The sequence below is a fragment of the Lonchura striata genome, unplaced genomic scaffold (assembly GCF_046129695.1).
Source record: "Lonchura striata isolate bLonStr1 unplaced genomic scaffold, bLonStr1.mat Scaffold_495, whole genome shotgun sequence".
Taxonomy (NCBI): domain Eukaryota; kingdom Metazoa; phylum Chordata; class Aves; order Passeriformes; family Estrildidae; genus Lonchura; species Lonchura striata.
Window position 1 is genome coordinate 1 of NW_027461178.1, and position 11,234 is coordinate 11,234.

Sequence of the window (11,234 nt, forward strand, 5' to 3'; positions counted from 1 at the left end):
CTGAAACTGTTTTTCAGGTTAGCTGAGTGCTGCTAATGGCATGGTGAGATGTGTTGAAGAGCAGCTGCGAGGGTGTCCAAGGGCAGGGGGACCACGCTAGGAGCTGGGCTTGCAACATCATGGGCCAGTGTGTCACCAAGTGCAAGAACCCTTCTTCTACCCTTGGCAGCAAAAATGGGGAGAGAGAATCTGGCAGCAAGTCCCACAGCAAGAGAAGTGCAGTCCACAAAGACGACCATGGCTCAGCTTGTGGGAAGGCTGCAGGAGACATTCTTGTGAATGGGACAAAGAAAACAGACGCTGCTGTAGAGTCCAGTCAGCCTCCGACGTTTTCTGGAGATACAAAGAAAGACTCTGTTTGCAGTGCAGAGGAATCTTCTCTTCAAAGGATTGGGGAGTTATTCAGGAGGTATAAGGACGAGCGGGAAGATGCCATACTGGAAGAAGGAATGGAACGATTTTGCAATGACCTCTGTGTTGATCCCACTGAATTTAAAGTACTAGTTTTGGCTTGGAAATTTCAGGCTGCTACCATGTGCAAATTTACAAGGTTAGTTCTTGTAGAACTTGTAATTATTTTCATATGTTAAAGTATATCCTGTCAGCAGTATGTTGGAGAGACAGCCTCATTAGCTTCATTTACTTATTTCTTCTAACACTTGCATTTTGATCAAATTAATTCCTGCCACTGTAGAAGGTAAGCTTTGGTCTTCTTTTCCCCTTCCCCTCACACTGGATTTTAGAAGATGTGGTTTTGGTCATTATGCTGCTAGTGATGAACAGTGTAGTGAGATTCTGTAGACATTAATTTATTCTTGATTTACCAGAAGCAATTTACTGTATCAAGCATTATCTTTGTGATGAGACTGGCCACTGAAATTAATTTTTCCTTTAAAGTAATGTGAGATTCTTTAGTAATTGCTACTAACTCTGTTAACAGTCTGTGAAAGAATGACAGAATTGTTCCTGTCCAACCAGTGTAACACTTAATGTCTTTTTCCAAGAGTAATCTTGTTAAAGCATAGAGAGGGAAGGCAATGTGAGGGTTTTGACACTTGTAGCTGTTTCATACTATCTGACAAATGATTGCTGTTCAAAGTGCTTTGTGCCCTTCTGGACAAGGGGCTCAGTTAGCCAGCTGACAGCATGTGTCATGCTACAGGAAACAATGGAATGGCTAAAACTCCCCCCACTAAGCAATGTTTAGGCAGTTTAGGCAAACCCAAACTGCAGCACAGTCCCCCAGCTTGATTAGCAATGTCCAGGTAAGAGCAAGGGAAGACTGCCTACAAGGACTGGTGGGAGAGAAGGAATTTTTTTTTTTTTTGTCTGTCTAGATTGGTTTGAGTCATGCTGCTTATTTTTACTGAGCGTATTGCTTTGGTGTTCAGAGCCTTGACCCAAGCCTCTGCTGTGCACTGGACAGCATCTTCAGAGTCTTTGTGGCTGAGGGTGTGTGTCAAAGGGATGAGTTACTCTGGAATGCAAAAGTGGATTTACTGGAGGCTGATGATGCAGGTATTTGCTAAGATGGTAAAGGAGTTGTAAGAAGTGTCTGTGATTCTGCACAACTACCATGAGTATTATTAACATGGTTTTAATTTCCTTGGAGAGGACACATGTTCTATTTGTTGAAGGTTATATTTGTTGAAGGACATGCTCCATGGTACAGGTGCTGATGGATTCTTCCATCATGGAAAGCACTGTGGTCTGTTCTCCTGAGTGCTGCTCCATCTCTGTTCCCTCCAGCCTGTCCTGTGTCAGCCTGCTGGCTCTCCTGGCTGGTTGCAGCACTGCTCACAAGCATCAGAGAAACTGGAGCTAAACGTGTCCCACTTGGCCACTTGGTACAGAGCTGGTGCTTCGAGCAGTGTCCATACATTGTGCTGTAGCCCCTGTGAGGCTGTGCTTCCTTCCATGCTGTCAGTGGATGCCTTGCTGACTGAACCAGTGGCTCCTCTTTGGTTTAGCAGGCTGAAAGAGCAACCAAAAACCACAGCAAAAGTAGAAGTGAACTGCTCTGTCCCTTGCACACAGCTTGCTCAGAGCATGGGCATTTAGACATCAGCAGTATTGAATCAAGTTGGGGCAAATGTGTTGGTTTCAAACATTTAGAATTTCTTCTGTGGCAAATTAGATTCACTTTTTAATGTGAAGGGCATTCCAGGATGTGGAAGTGTCCAGAAAAGCCTGAGAGCAGAAACTTTCAAATGTTAACAGTGCCCCAGCAAACCTGGGCGTTGTGTGTGGTTCCCCAGGCCTTAAGGAATGCCTTGGAACTGTCTGTCTTTCCAGTGGCTTTTGTTGCCAAAATCTGTGTGCCACAGGGGCTGAGGGTACACCTTGTCTTGTCCAGATGACTCTCTTTGATTCAGTGTAGCTGAACGGAGACGGGACGTGTTCATGAGGTCAGTGGGAAGGGCTCACTCTAATTTTTCTACTCTTGCTTAACAGGAAGGAGTTTTTTGAAGGCTGCAAAGCCATAAATGCAGACAGCATTGATGGCATTTGTGCAAGGTTCCCCAGCCTCCTTAATGAAGCCAAGCAGGAGGATAAATTCAAGGATCTCTATCGTTTCACCTTCCAGTTTGGCCTGGACTCTGAAGAAGGACAGAGGTCGCTACATCGGGAAATAGCCATTGCCCTTTGGAAATTAGTCTTCACCCAAAACAAGCCCCCTATTTTGGACCAGTGGTTACACTTCCTAATCAAGAACCCCTCAGGAATCAAGGGAATCTCCCGGGACACGTGGAACATGTTTCTAAATTTTACTCAGGTGATTGGACCGGACCTTAGCAACTACAGCGAGGACGAGGCCTGGCCGAGTCTCTTCGATACCTTTGTGGAGTGGGAAATGGAGCGAAGGAAAAAGGAAGAGGAAACCAAATGTGTTCTGTCTCCGGACACAGAGGGCCTGTGTGCGGACGAACAGACTTAGCGGTGGCAAAGCAGCAGTGACAAAAGCAACTTGTTGCCCTTCACAAAATGTAAACTCTGGATGTTTCTGGAAATTACCGAGGCTCCAGATTTTTCTACTTTACACCTTTTTCTGCCTTGTCTTTGAAAGGGCTCTAAAATGCTGTATCATGTTTTAGGCACTTTCTTAATTTTGGTTATTCCTTTTACTTTTGCCCTGAAATATTTGACCCTGGCTACAAGTTAAGCTTTTTTTTTTTGTTTTGTTTTGGTTTTTTTTTTTGTTGTTTTTTTTTTAAGACTTCAGATTAGTATAAGTAAGTCTGATACTTCTTGCACAATGTAGATCTTTTTAGTTAGGTTAAATTAACATTGCTAAATTATACAGTGCCAGATTAAGTTTTTCATACTACATCTGTCAGGGCAGGTTTGTACTGTGTGTAGTGCTGTTTACATTGTTGAAATTTTAGGCTGTAATAATTTTAAGGTTTTATACCGAGATGAACAGCAGTGTTAACTATGAATGCATTAATCCTGGGTAATAAGGCTCTAAAAACCAACATAAGCAACAGCTTTTTGTAATATGGCTAATTCCCACTTTGAGCTAACTCCTAGTGAATGAGTCCAGATCATTCCTTTTTTGGACATTCAAACTAAATGTTGGGATTGTTTTTATAAAATTACTGTACCTGTCAGTCAACTGAGTGGTAGATGACGATTTATATCTAAATCTCTTTACACATTCATGTAATAAAAGAGCAGTACTACCTCAGTTTTATTGAAAGTGGACTTGTTGATGGACTTCCATTTTCTCTGGAAGTTGTATTTTTGTGGTTACATGAGAATATTTTTACTTGACTAAAAGAACCAAAGGTTCTGCTTCTTAAGTTTGCTAAACATTGAGAGAAGCAACACACAAATCCTAAGTCTTCAAGGAAAACTGTGGTATAATTCTGCTTTAATTTGTTTGATTTATACCTAAAGTATTACCTTACTTGTCTGGCAAGCACAGTACTTCTATGTAAGGAACTATCTTTTGCATTAATATTGACAAACCAATTTTTTAAAGCATATGTTTAATTGCTAAATTGCAGTTAATACTCCACACTTTCTGGAGCAACAATATCGGCATCTGATGACAAAGTGAATTCTTAATGTGTTCTTAATGACAGCAGTGTAGATGAGTCATTTTTAGACTGATTTGATAATATTTGGATAGGAGTCAATTTATTATTTTACAATGCCTGTATTGGGACTATTTGCCTGTTGAAATTGTTGTGACTTAAAGGGAGTTTTATGAACACTGGTTGAAACATTTTTGGTTATTGATGCTACCTTTTTTAATTTTAGTATGTCAACTTTTTTACACCTTTTGGTAAAAGGTTTGATTGCCAAGGCTTTCTGTATAGCTAAGTGCTGGTTTAATGAATTTGATACACTTCTGTTACACACCTTTTCTTTTCAGAGCTGTATTTCAGGATCATAAACCAAATTCAACTGAAAAAAACAAAACAAAACAAGAAGCCTGGACAGTCATCCATAGCATCTAATGGCTTTTGTGATATAAGGGTTTTAAAACTAAAGGGAAACAGGTTTTAAGTGGTGTGCTTGTCACCAGGTCCAGGGTGTCATGCTTTGCACATCTGTTGTGCCCCGCAGGGGATAGCAGAGAGAGGAGTAGGATCTACCCAAATTCTGGGGCTGGCTTTGCTGGTGTGCAGCCCTGCAGTAGCTTGGCTTGGAGGTCATAAATCACTAACAAAATGTGGGTAATGCAGACTGTTTAAAAACAAACCCACAAGCCACAGATAGCATCTCTTTCATCTAATAAAAGGAGAGTTTGGTCCATGCTGCTCTTGCTGGGAGACAAGCTGTGGAAAACAAATGTGGTTGTTTTATATGCAGTTGAGTCTCCCCTTTGCAGGGGAGCCCTAAAGTTGCTGTTTTATGGGTAAATACACCCAAAGCTTTGTCCTTACTTCTTCTAACTTTCTGTGGCACAAAAGTGTTTGGCAGCAAAACCTTATTCTGATTTGGTGAGCAAAGCAGGCCAAAGCACTCTTGCTGGAACAGTTGAATTTATGGTGAGACTTTTGCTGGTGCTGTTATTTTTAAAAGACTAAAATAAATTCCCCAACAGAGGCTGCTTTGTTAGGAAAAGTTCCAAATGGAGACTGATTTGATAGTAAATGAAGACTGTATTTATCAGTTTGAGGCTCTTCATTCATTCAGCTATTAAATGCTTTGTTCATCACTTATTTTTTCCCCCTAAACGAAATTTAAAATTTCCAGAGTGTGAAGAGTAACTATTCATATGGGTAGCTCACCAGATGGCAGCTTCTGATTTACACCCCAACATGCAGCAGCCCCAGAGGGTGAGGAATAGAGCTCTTTAAAGGTGTTTATCTTGTGGTTGGAATGTGGACAGCAGTAAGGAAATCAATCTGTAGTGCATCAGGCTCAGCCATTTTAATGTGTCAGAGGCAATACAGCTGCTTTTTAAAGGCAGAGGTGAACACACAGGAAGGGAAAATCTGGTTTCCTGTTGGGGAAAGTACATAGCATTCATTACCCACGTGTTCAGCGTGGGGGACAGCCCTGCTCCTGTTCTGCTGCTTCCAGCCAGGCAGGAGCAACTCCACCCACTGGGCAGGGGACTTGCAAAAATAGCCAGATGATCCATCTAGCAAAGTATCACTTATCTTTAGCCTAATTTTAGTCCTGTAATTACCATTTACAGATGCAAACCAGACCTGTGTCAGTTTTAAACTCCTGAAGCAGGAGCTCTGTGGCAGTGCTGGCAGTGAGTGGGGCTGCCAGACCTTCTCTTGGATTGCCTGGTGGTTTTGTGATCCCAGATGAGACTGCCCAGACTGTGTAATGTTGGGGTGAGGGAGTAGGGTTTGTGTGTGTCTCTGAGAAGTCTTTAATGATATTGGAGCCTCTGAATATGTGCTTGTTTAATGGTTAAACTGTGAATATCTGTGGAACAGGCCAAATACATTCACTCTTCATTTTTATGTAATTCTTCATTGTGTAGGGCACAGGAAGTGAGCAGTGATGCTGATGAAATCCTTGAAACCATTGCAACTGTTTAATTTTTTAAAAATTAGATTATGCATTAGGAAACTTTATGCATGTAGTGAATCTGCTGAAACTTGGGATAAATAACTATAGATAACTATTATCAATAGTTGGAGTAATATACTGGAAAATGGGTCTGATATCCACAGTTCTGTGGCATTTTACTGCCTTCTCTTATATGCAAAGAAATACAACTCCTGTAAACTTTAGCCCCTAGTAATAAAACACTGACCACCTACACCATATTATATCTTGCAACACCTTTAAATTTTGGCTTCCAGTTCAATTGGAGGCTTAATTGTGCTAATTTTTACTTGTCTGGGTGCATTTCTGAGGTCATAGACTATCTGTTGATTCAAGTAAGGATTTGAAAGATCCTGCCCATAGCTGGCCATAAAACATAACTGAGGCAATGAGTTGGAATTGAACACCAAATCCTGAGTTTATTTGCTGCTGGTGCTATTCTACATGGAGAATTACAGTTTTTTAGTACTGTGTAATCCTAGTGAAAGGACCACAGGAAAATGACCACAGGTCTGGCAGGTGGCACAGGAGCAGCTGGGACTGTGAGAGCTGCTGGCCTGAGAGATCTCCTGGTACAGTTTGAACCAGGCCAGTTCTCTGCCAAGTCCAGTTCAGAGCATGAAATGAGCTCGGGCTGCTCTGCTGAGGACAGAGTGGCTCGGGTGGGTGGCAGAGGGTGCAGCCCCTCCTCCTGTGGACAGTGCTGGGGGCAGCAGCAGCTCTGCTGGGTGACTTTTATTTCACTCTGTGTGTCCATCAGAGCCTGAAGAACCCATTGACCCAGGAGTAGCCTGTCACCTGTGGTTCCCAGGCCTGTGCCCTGACCAGTGACCTTAGACTTTTTGTGACACTGTCAACATGAGCCTTGTTTCCAAAAAAGCCCAGTAAAGTTAAAGAAACACCATGTAGTTAATAGCCACCTCAGTTGTGATACAGTTTGTTGGCTGAGGTTACATCATTCCCATTATTTGGTAAATAATAAGTCATTGTGAGTTTCTGGGTCTTGCAGCCTTGCATTCTGCAGTGTGTTGCTTTTTTAGAAGGTCCTCAGTAAATTGGGCACCCAGTTCTTCCCTTGAGCCCACTCTGCTCAAAGTGTGTGCATGTGGATTTAGCCTTTCATATTAAAAAGGAAGATGCTTAACCTGAAACTCAAAATTCTTCAGAGTAGTGCTTCAATGTGGAGAAAAACATATTTTTTCAAATAAGTATTAAAGTGTCTACTTAAATTTTATTGTGTGCAAACAAACCCACCAGTGTTAACATTTTCTCTCTGGTCTATTGAAGATCAAACCTTTGCTTTTATCGTGTGAACTGAAGTGAAATTCATGAGATTGTAAGACAAAGAAGGCTGTAACTCCTTCACCATGAAGTACGTAGGTATCTCTACCTCTTGTTCTTAGACTTGAATAGTTTAAGGCTACCATCCTTTTGTCCCAGGATTTTATGCCTGGATATGAATAGTCTATTTTTTTTAATTGACCCAAGTTAAGTATTATCTCTTTGCCATAGTTGTTGGTATCCTGTGTTTAACCTGTATGCAAAGGACCCTTTGGAAGGGGGCCGGGTCAAGCTGCAAACCAGAGTTGGTCCTCCCGGGTGCTACTTTTGGAGTGCAATAGAGCGACCGAGCAGAGCTACGTGGCCTGAGGCTCAGGGGCTTCTGCCACCACCACATCCTCTTCCCTGGTCAGGCTGCCTGTACTGACAGTGAACTGAAGCTAGAGCAGCTGCTCCCCAAGAGGGAGCCATCAGCCTTTTCATTTGCCCTTGAGAAGCTTTAGGAACCCACCTGATGCAGTGCCATGAGTGTATTTTTTTTTTTTTTTTTTTAAATCAGAAATACTGTGTTTTGTTCCATGTTGGACCAGACTTGGAACCACCCAGCAAAGATGGGAGCTGCCAAAGTGCAAAGGCTACACGCATCCTTTTTCTCCCTGAGGTCAGAATCCTGCTCAGGATAAAACCCTTGTGCTTGAGTAAAGCTGGAGTGTTCTCAAGAGAACTGGAGATGCCAGAGTGGCTTTGGTGCTCAGCTGTGTTCATTAATGCATTGGGGGGTTATTCTCCATGCAGCACATCTGTGCCCTTCCTCTCCTCCCCAAAGCAAACTGCAACACGGTTGCTGTCGTGGCAAATCCCCCATAGTGCGATGCTGTGGCAACTGCTGCTGCAAGATCCTTCCAGTGTGAGGCTGGTTTTGGGGTGTGACTTTTTGCACTCTCAGGATGGGCATGTATTTTAAGAGAACAGGGAAACATGTGAGACAGTAGGTAAAAAGAGCATGTGTGTTCTTGTCCTAACAGCTTGCCTTAAATCACTGCCATTGCAGCGGTTCCTTGCTACTATTGCAATCCTCAGTCTTTGAAAATCCAACAGGTTCTGTAGGTAATACTGTTTTTTTGTTTAATTTTTAATAAGTTTCTGTCTTTGCGTAATTGCACTCTTCAGATAAGCCCTTTTTGGATAATGTGTCATTTCACACACAGGAAAAAAAGTCCATCTCCAGTGTTTGTGCTGTAAAGTGTTTCTTTTTATGCCCTGTAAATTATATCTGGACTAAAGGTTGCCTACTGTTGAAGCGGTGTGTTTACTTGAATGTTGCCATTTTATGCAGTTACAACTGCTGACTCTTGCTCTTCTCTGGGCCTGTGAGAGTGGAGATTGTGTGACCAGAGCTGGCAAACCTGCACAGAGGATTGGTGGAGCTGAAGGCTGGCTGCTGCTCCCATGTGTGTTACACGTTAGAGGATTTCACAGACTAGTGCTCCATATTGGAAGTTGTGAGTTTTTAAGTCATGCTAAACAAAGTTATTCGAAAATACACTTGCCTTCTTATCTGTAAGTTTGAAATAGTGTTTTTTAAAGAGATGGGCTGGCAGGAGGGTTGGAGGGCCTCGTTCTGCGAGTTGTTGAGTAACTCACGTTCCAGGAGCCATGGATGGGACTGGCAGGATTCTGTCCCGAGCCAGCGCTGTTGGGGTTTGCACTGGCTGGTCTTGAGGGCATGAAGCAACCACAAGGCCTTGATGGGCTGTGTGGAGAAGGGTCAGCCTGGGAGCACTGGTTGGTGCAGCCTTATTTCTTTCTTGAGGATCTTGAGGCCCCAGTTCAGCCTCAAGTCCCTCTCTGGGGAAGGTGTTTTGGTAGTGTTTGCTCCCAGAGCAGGAACTCAGTGTAACTGAGGAAGTAACGGGAGCACGGCTTGTGTGGCTGTCACTGCATCTCTGTGAGCACAGCTCCCTGATGGGCCTCTGGGCTCCTCAGTGAACCAGCCAGGGTGGGCAGGGTCACATCTGCTGTTCTTTGTGCCTGGGGGTGTTTTGCCTTTTCAGAATTACCCAGGAGATAGCCCTGTATGAGGCAGTTTTCTCACTGGGAAATGATGAATGTGTCGCACGTCATGGAGCAGCCCCATGGTTCCTCTTTGGGACAGCACTATCAGAAGTGCTGTGAAAATGTAATGCTTGAAAACAGCTGGAGTAAATTCTGTTTCATGTAGGATCTTTATTTCAAGGGGATGCAGCCAAATTTGAAACCTGATCTAGAGAATTGGGAGAATTCCAGGGCAATGCATCTACTGAATCCCAATCTACTGAATTGGTTTGGTTTGTAGTTTCACAGTTATCTTTCTTACATCAAATTTTCTCACCATCGGTATCTGGAACAGAATGGAAACAGCATCTTATGGAATGTGCAATCTAAGGCACAATGCAAATAGGGTGTGATAAGAAGGTTGTCTTTACTTGATAGCTATCCTGAGTGCAATGTTTTTTGTTGTGTCCCTTTTGGAAGAAGAGCATTAAGTACAGTCTGAGATTTTTCTTTTCTTACAAGCAAAACATTGGTTTGTCCATTACTGACTTCTTGTGAAATTTGTGCCAGATGTATATTAAATATTTTGGTGCTTTTTCTAATCCAAGCTGCCATTCATTTACCTGTGAGACTATTGTACTTCTGTATATTTAAATGACCAACCCCTTAAAGAAAAAAAAAAAACAAAAAAAATCCTTTAGCCACAATGTATCCTGACTACTGTAGCCTGTAAATGTTCCAAAGCTTCTGGGTTTCCTGTATTCCAGTCAGTAAGGTCTGAGGGGAGGGGAACAGCTACAGAATTCTCACCCACTGGAAAGGGAACTCGCACGCTGTTCTGTGCGTTACTGAACAAATGAGTAACATTTGTGGTGTTTACATAATGACACATTGGTGTTCACTTTTTTGTGCTCAAGCTTTGTACAAAATGTCTTATTTAAAGTTGAAGTCCTTTTTACATTTTTCAATTAAAAAGGGACAAATTACTTATTTTTTCATGCCTATGAATAGGACTCTTGCTAGTTTTATTTGTCATGTGAGTTTCTCAAGCAGGACTCCTGGATCCTCACTGTCCTGGCAGAGAGGCGACCACATAATTTTTAAGTGTGTGGAAGGAAAACTACCTCGTTCTTTTTCAACTTTGCAGTGCAAGTGGTCTGCAACAAAGAGATGCTGGATGTGAACAGCCTGAACAGGAGTAAATCCTTAGAGAGGGATGAGTGCTGGGGTCAGTCTGCTCTTCACCCCCTGCCCTGAGCTGCCTGAGCTCCCAGTCTCTTCTGGACTGGCTCAGCAGCAGGGGCTGCCTGTGCAGCTGAAGGCACTGGCTCCCTTTCACAGACTGTAGTAGCACTGATGTCCTTGTGTATGCCAGCTTGCAATAGCTGCAGCCAAAGAAATGCCAGGATCACTTGGTGTAGCCAAACTACCTTTATGTGAGGTTCTTGCCAAATAATAGATTTAATTTTCACATGGTTTTAAATTTAGTCATTAATGACAATGACATGAGCATCTCCTGCCTGCTCACTGCTGCTTCTGGGCTTGTGCTGAACTTGCCTTTCTCCTGCTTTCCTGTATTTGTGCCTGCTCCTCCACGCAGCAACTCCCACCTTCCAAATCACAACATAAAGAGAGGGCCCAGCCCAGTGAACTTAGGGTTGGAAACTAGGAGGGTGTAAATATTCCATCAGCTGTATTTAATAATTCTGGAATGACAACTATTTTAGATTTACCTTGGCCTATTCCAATTCACATGAAAAAATCCCTCATCTCATGGTCAAACCTCTTAAATTTTTTTTCTGAGTGCCTAAAACTCTCCTCAGCATCTTTGTGCTTGGAAATTCTTTATTAACAAGCGATGCTCAAGCAGCCTATATTTCAAGTGGCAGTGGCTG

The 11,234-nt window shown here is 42.7% G+C and overlaps 1 protein-coding gene across 1 annotated transcript; it reads left to right on the forward strand.

The window, feature by feature from the left end:
* Window positions 1-28: 28 nt before the first annotated feature.
* Window positions 29-9,888, forward strand: LOC144248723 (DCN1-like protein 3). The gene is made up of 2 exons (XM_077790722.1): window positions 29-550; window positions 2,455-9,888. Exons 1-2 carry the CDS (start codon window positions 120-122, stop codon window positions 2,936-2,938), a joined length of 915 nt encoding a protein of 304 aa, XP_077646848.1. The 5' UTR covers window positions 29-119; the 3' UTR covers window positions 2,939-9,888.
* The last annotated feature ends 1,346 nt before the right edge of the window (window positions 9,889-11,234 follow it).

Coding starts and splice junctions, on each gene's coding strand:
- LOC144248723 (XM_077790722.1), top strand. CDS start 120: ATGGGCCAGTGTGTCACCAAGTGCAAGAACCCTTCTTCTACCCTTGGC. Junction 551..2,454: donor ACCATGTGCAAATTTACAAG/GTTAGTTCTTGT, acceptor CTTGCTTAACAG/GAAGGAGTTTTTTGAAGGCT.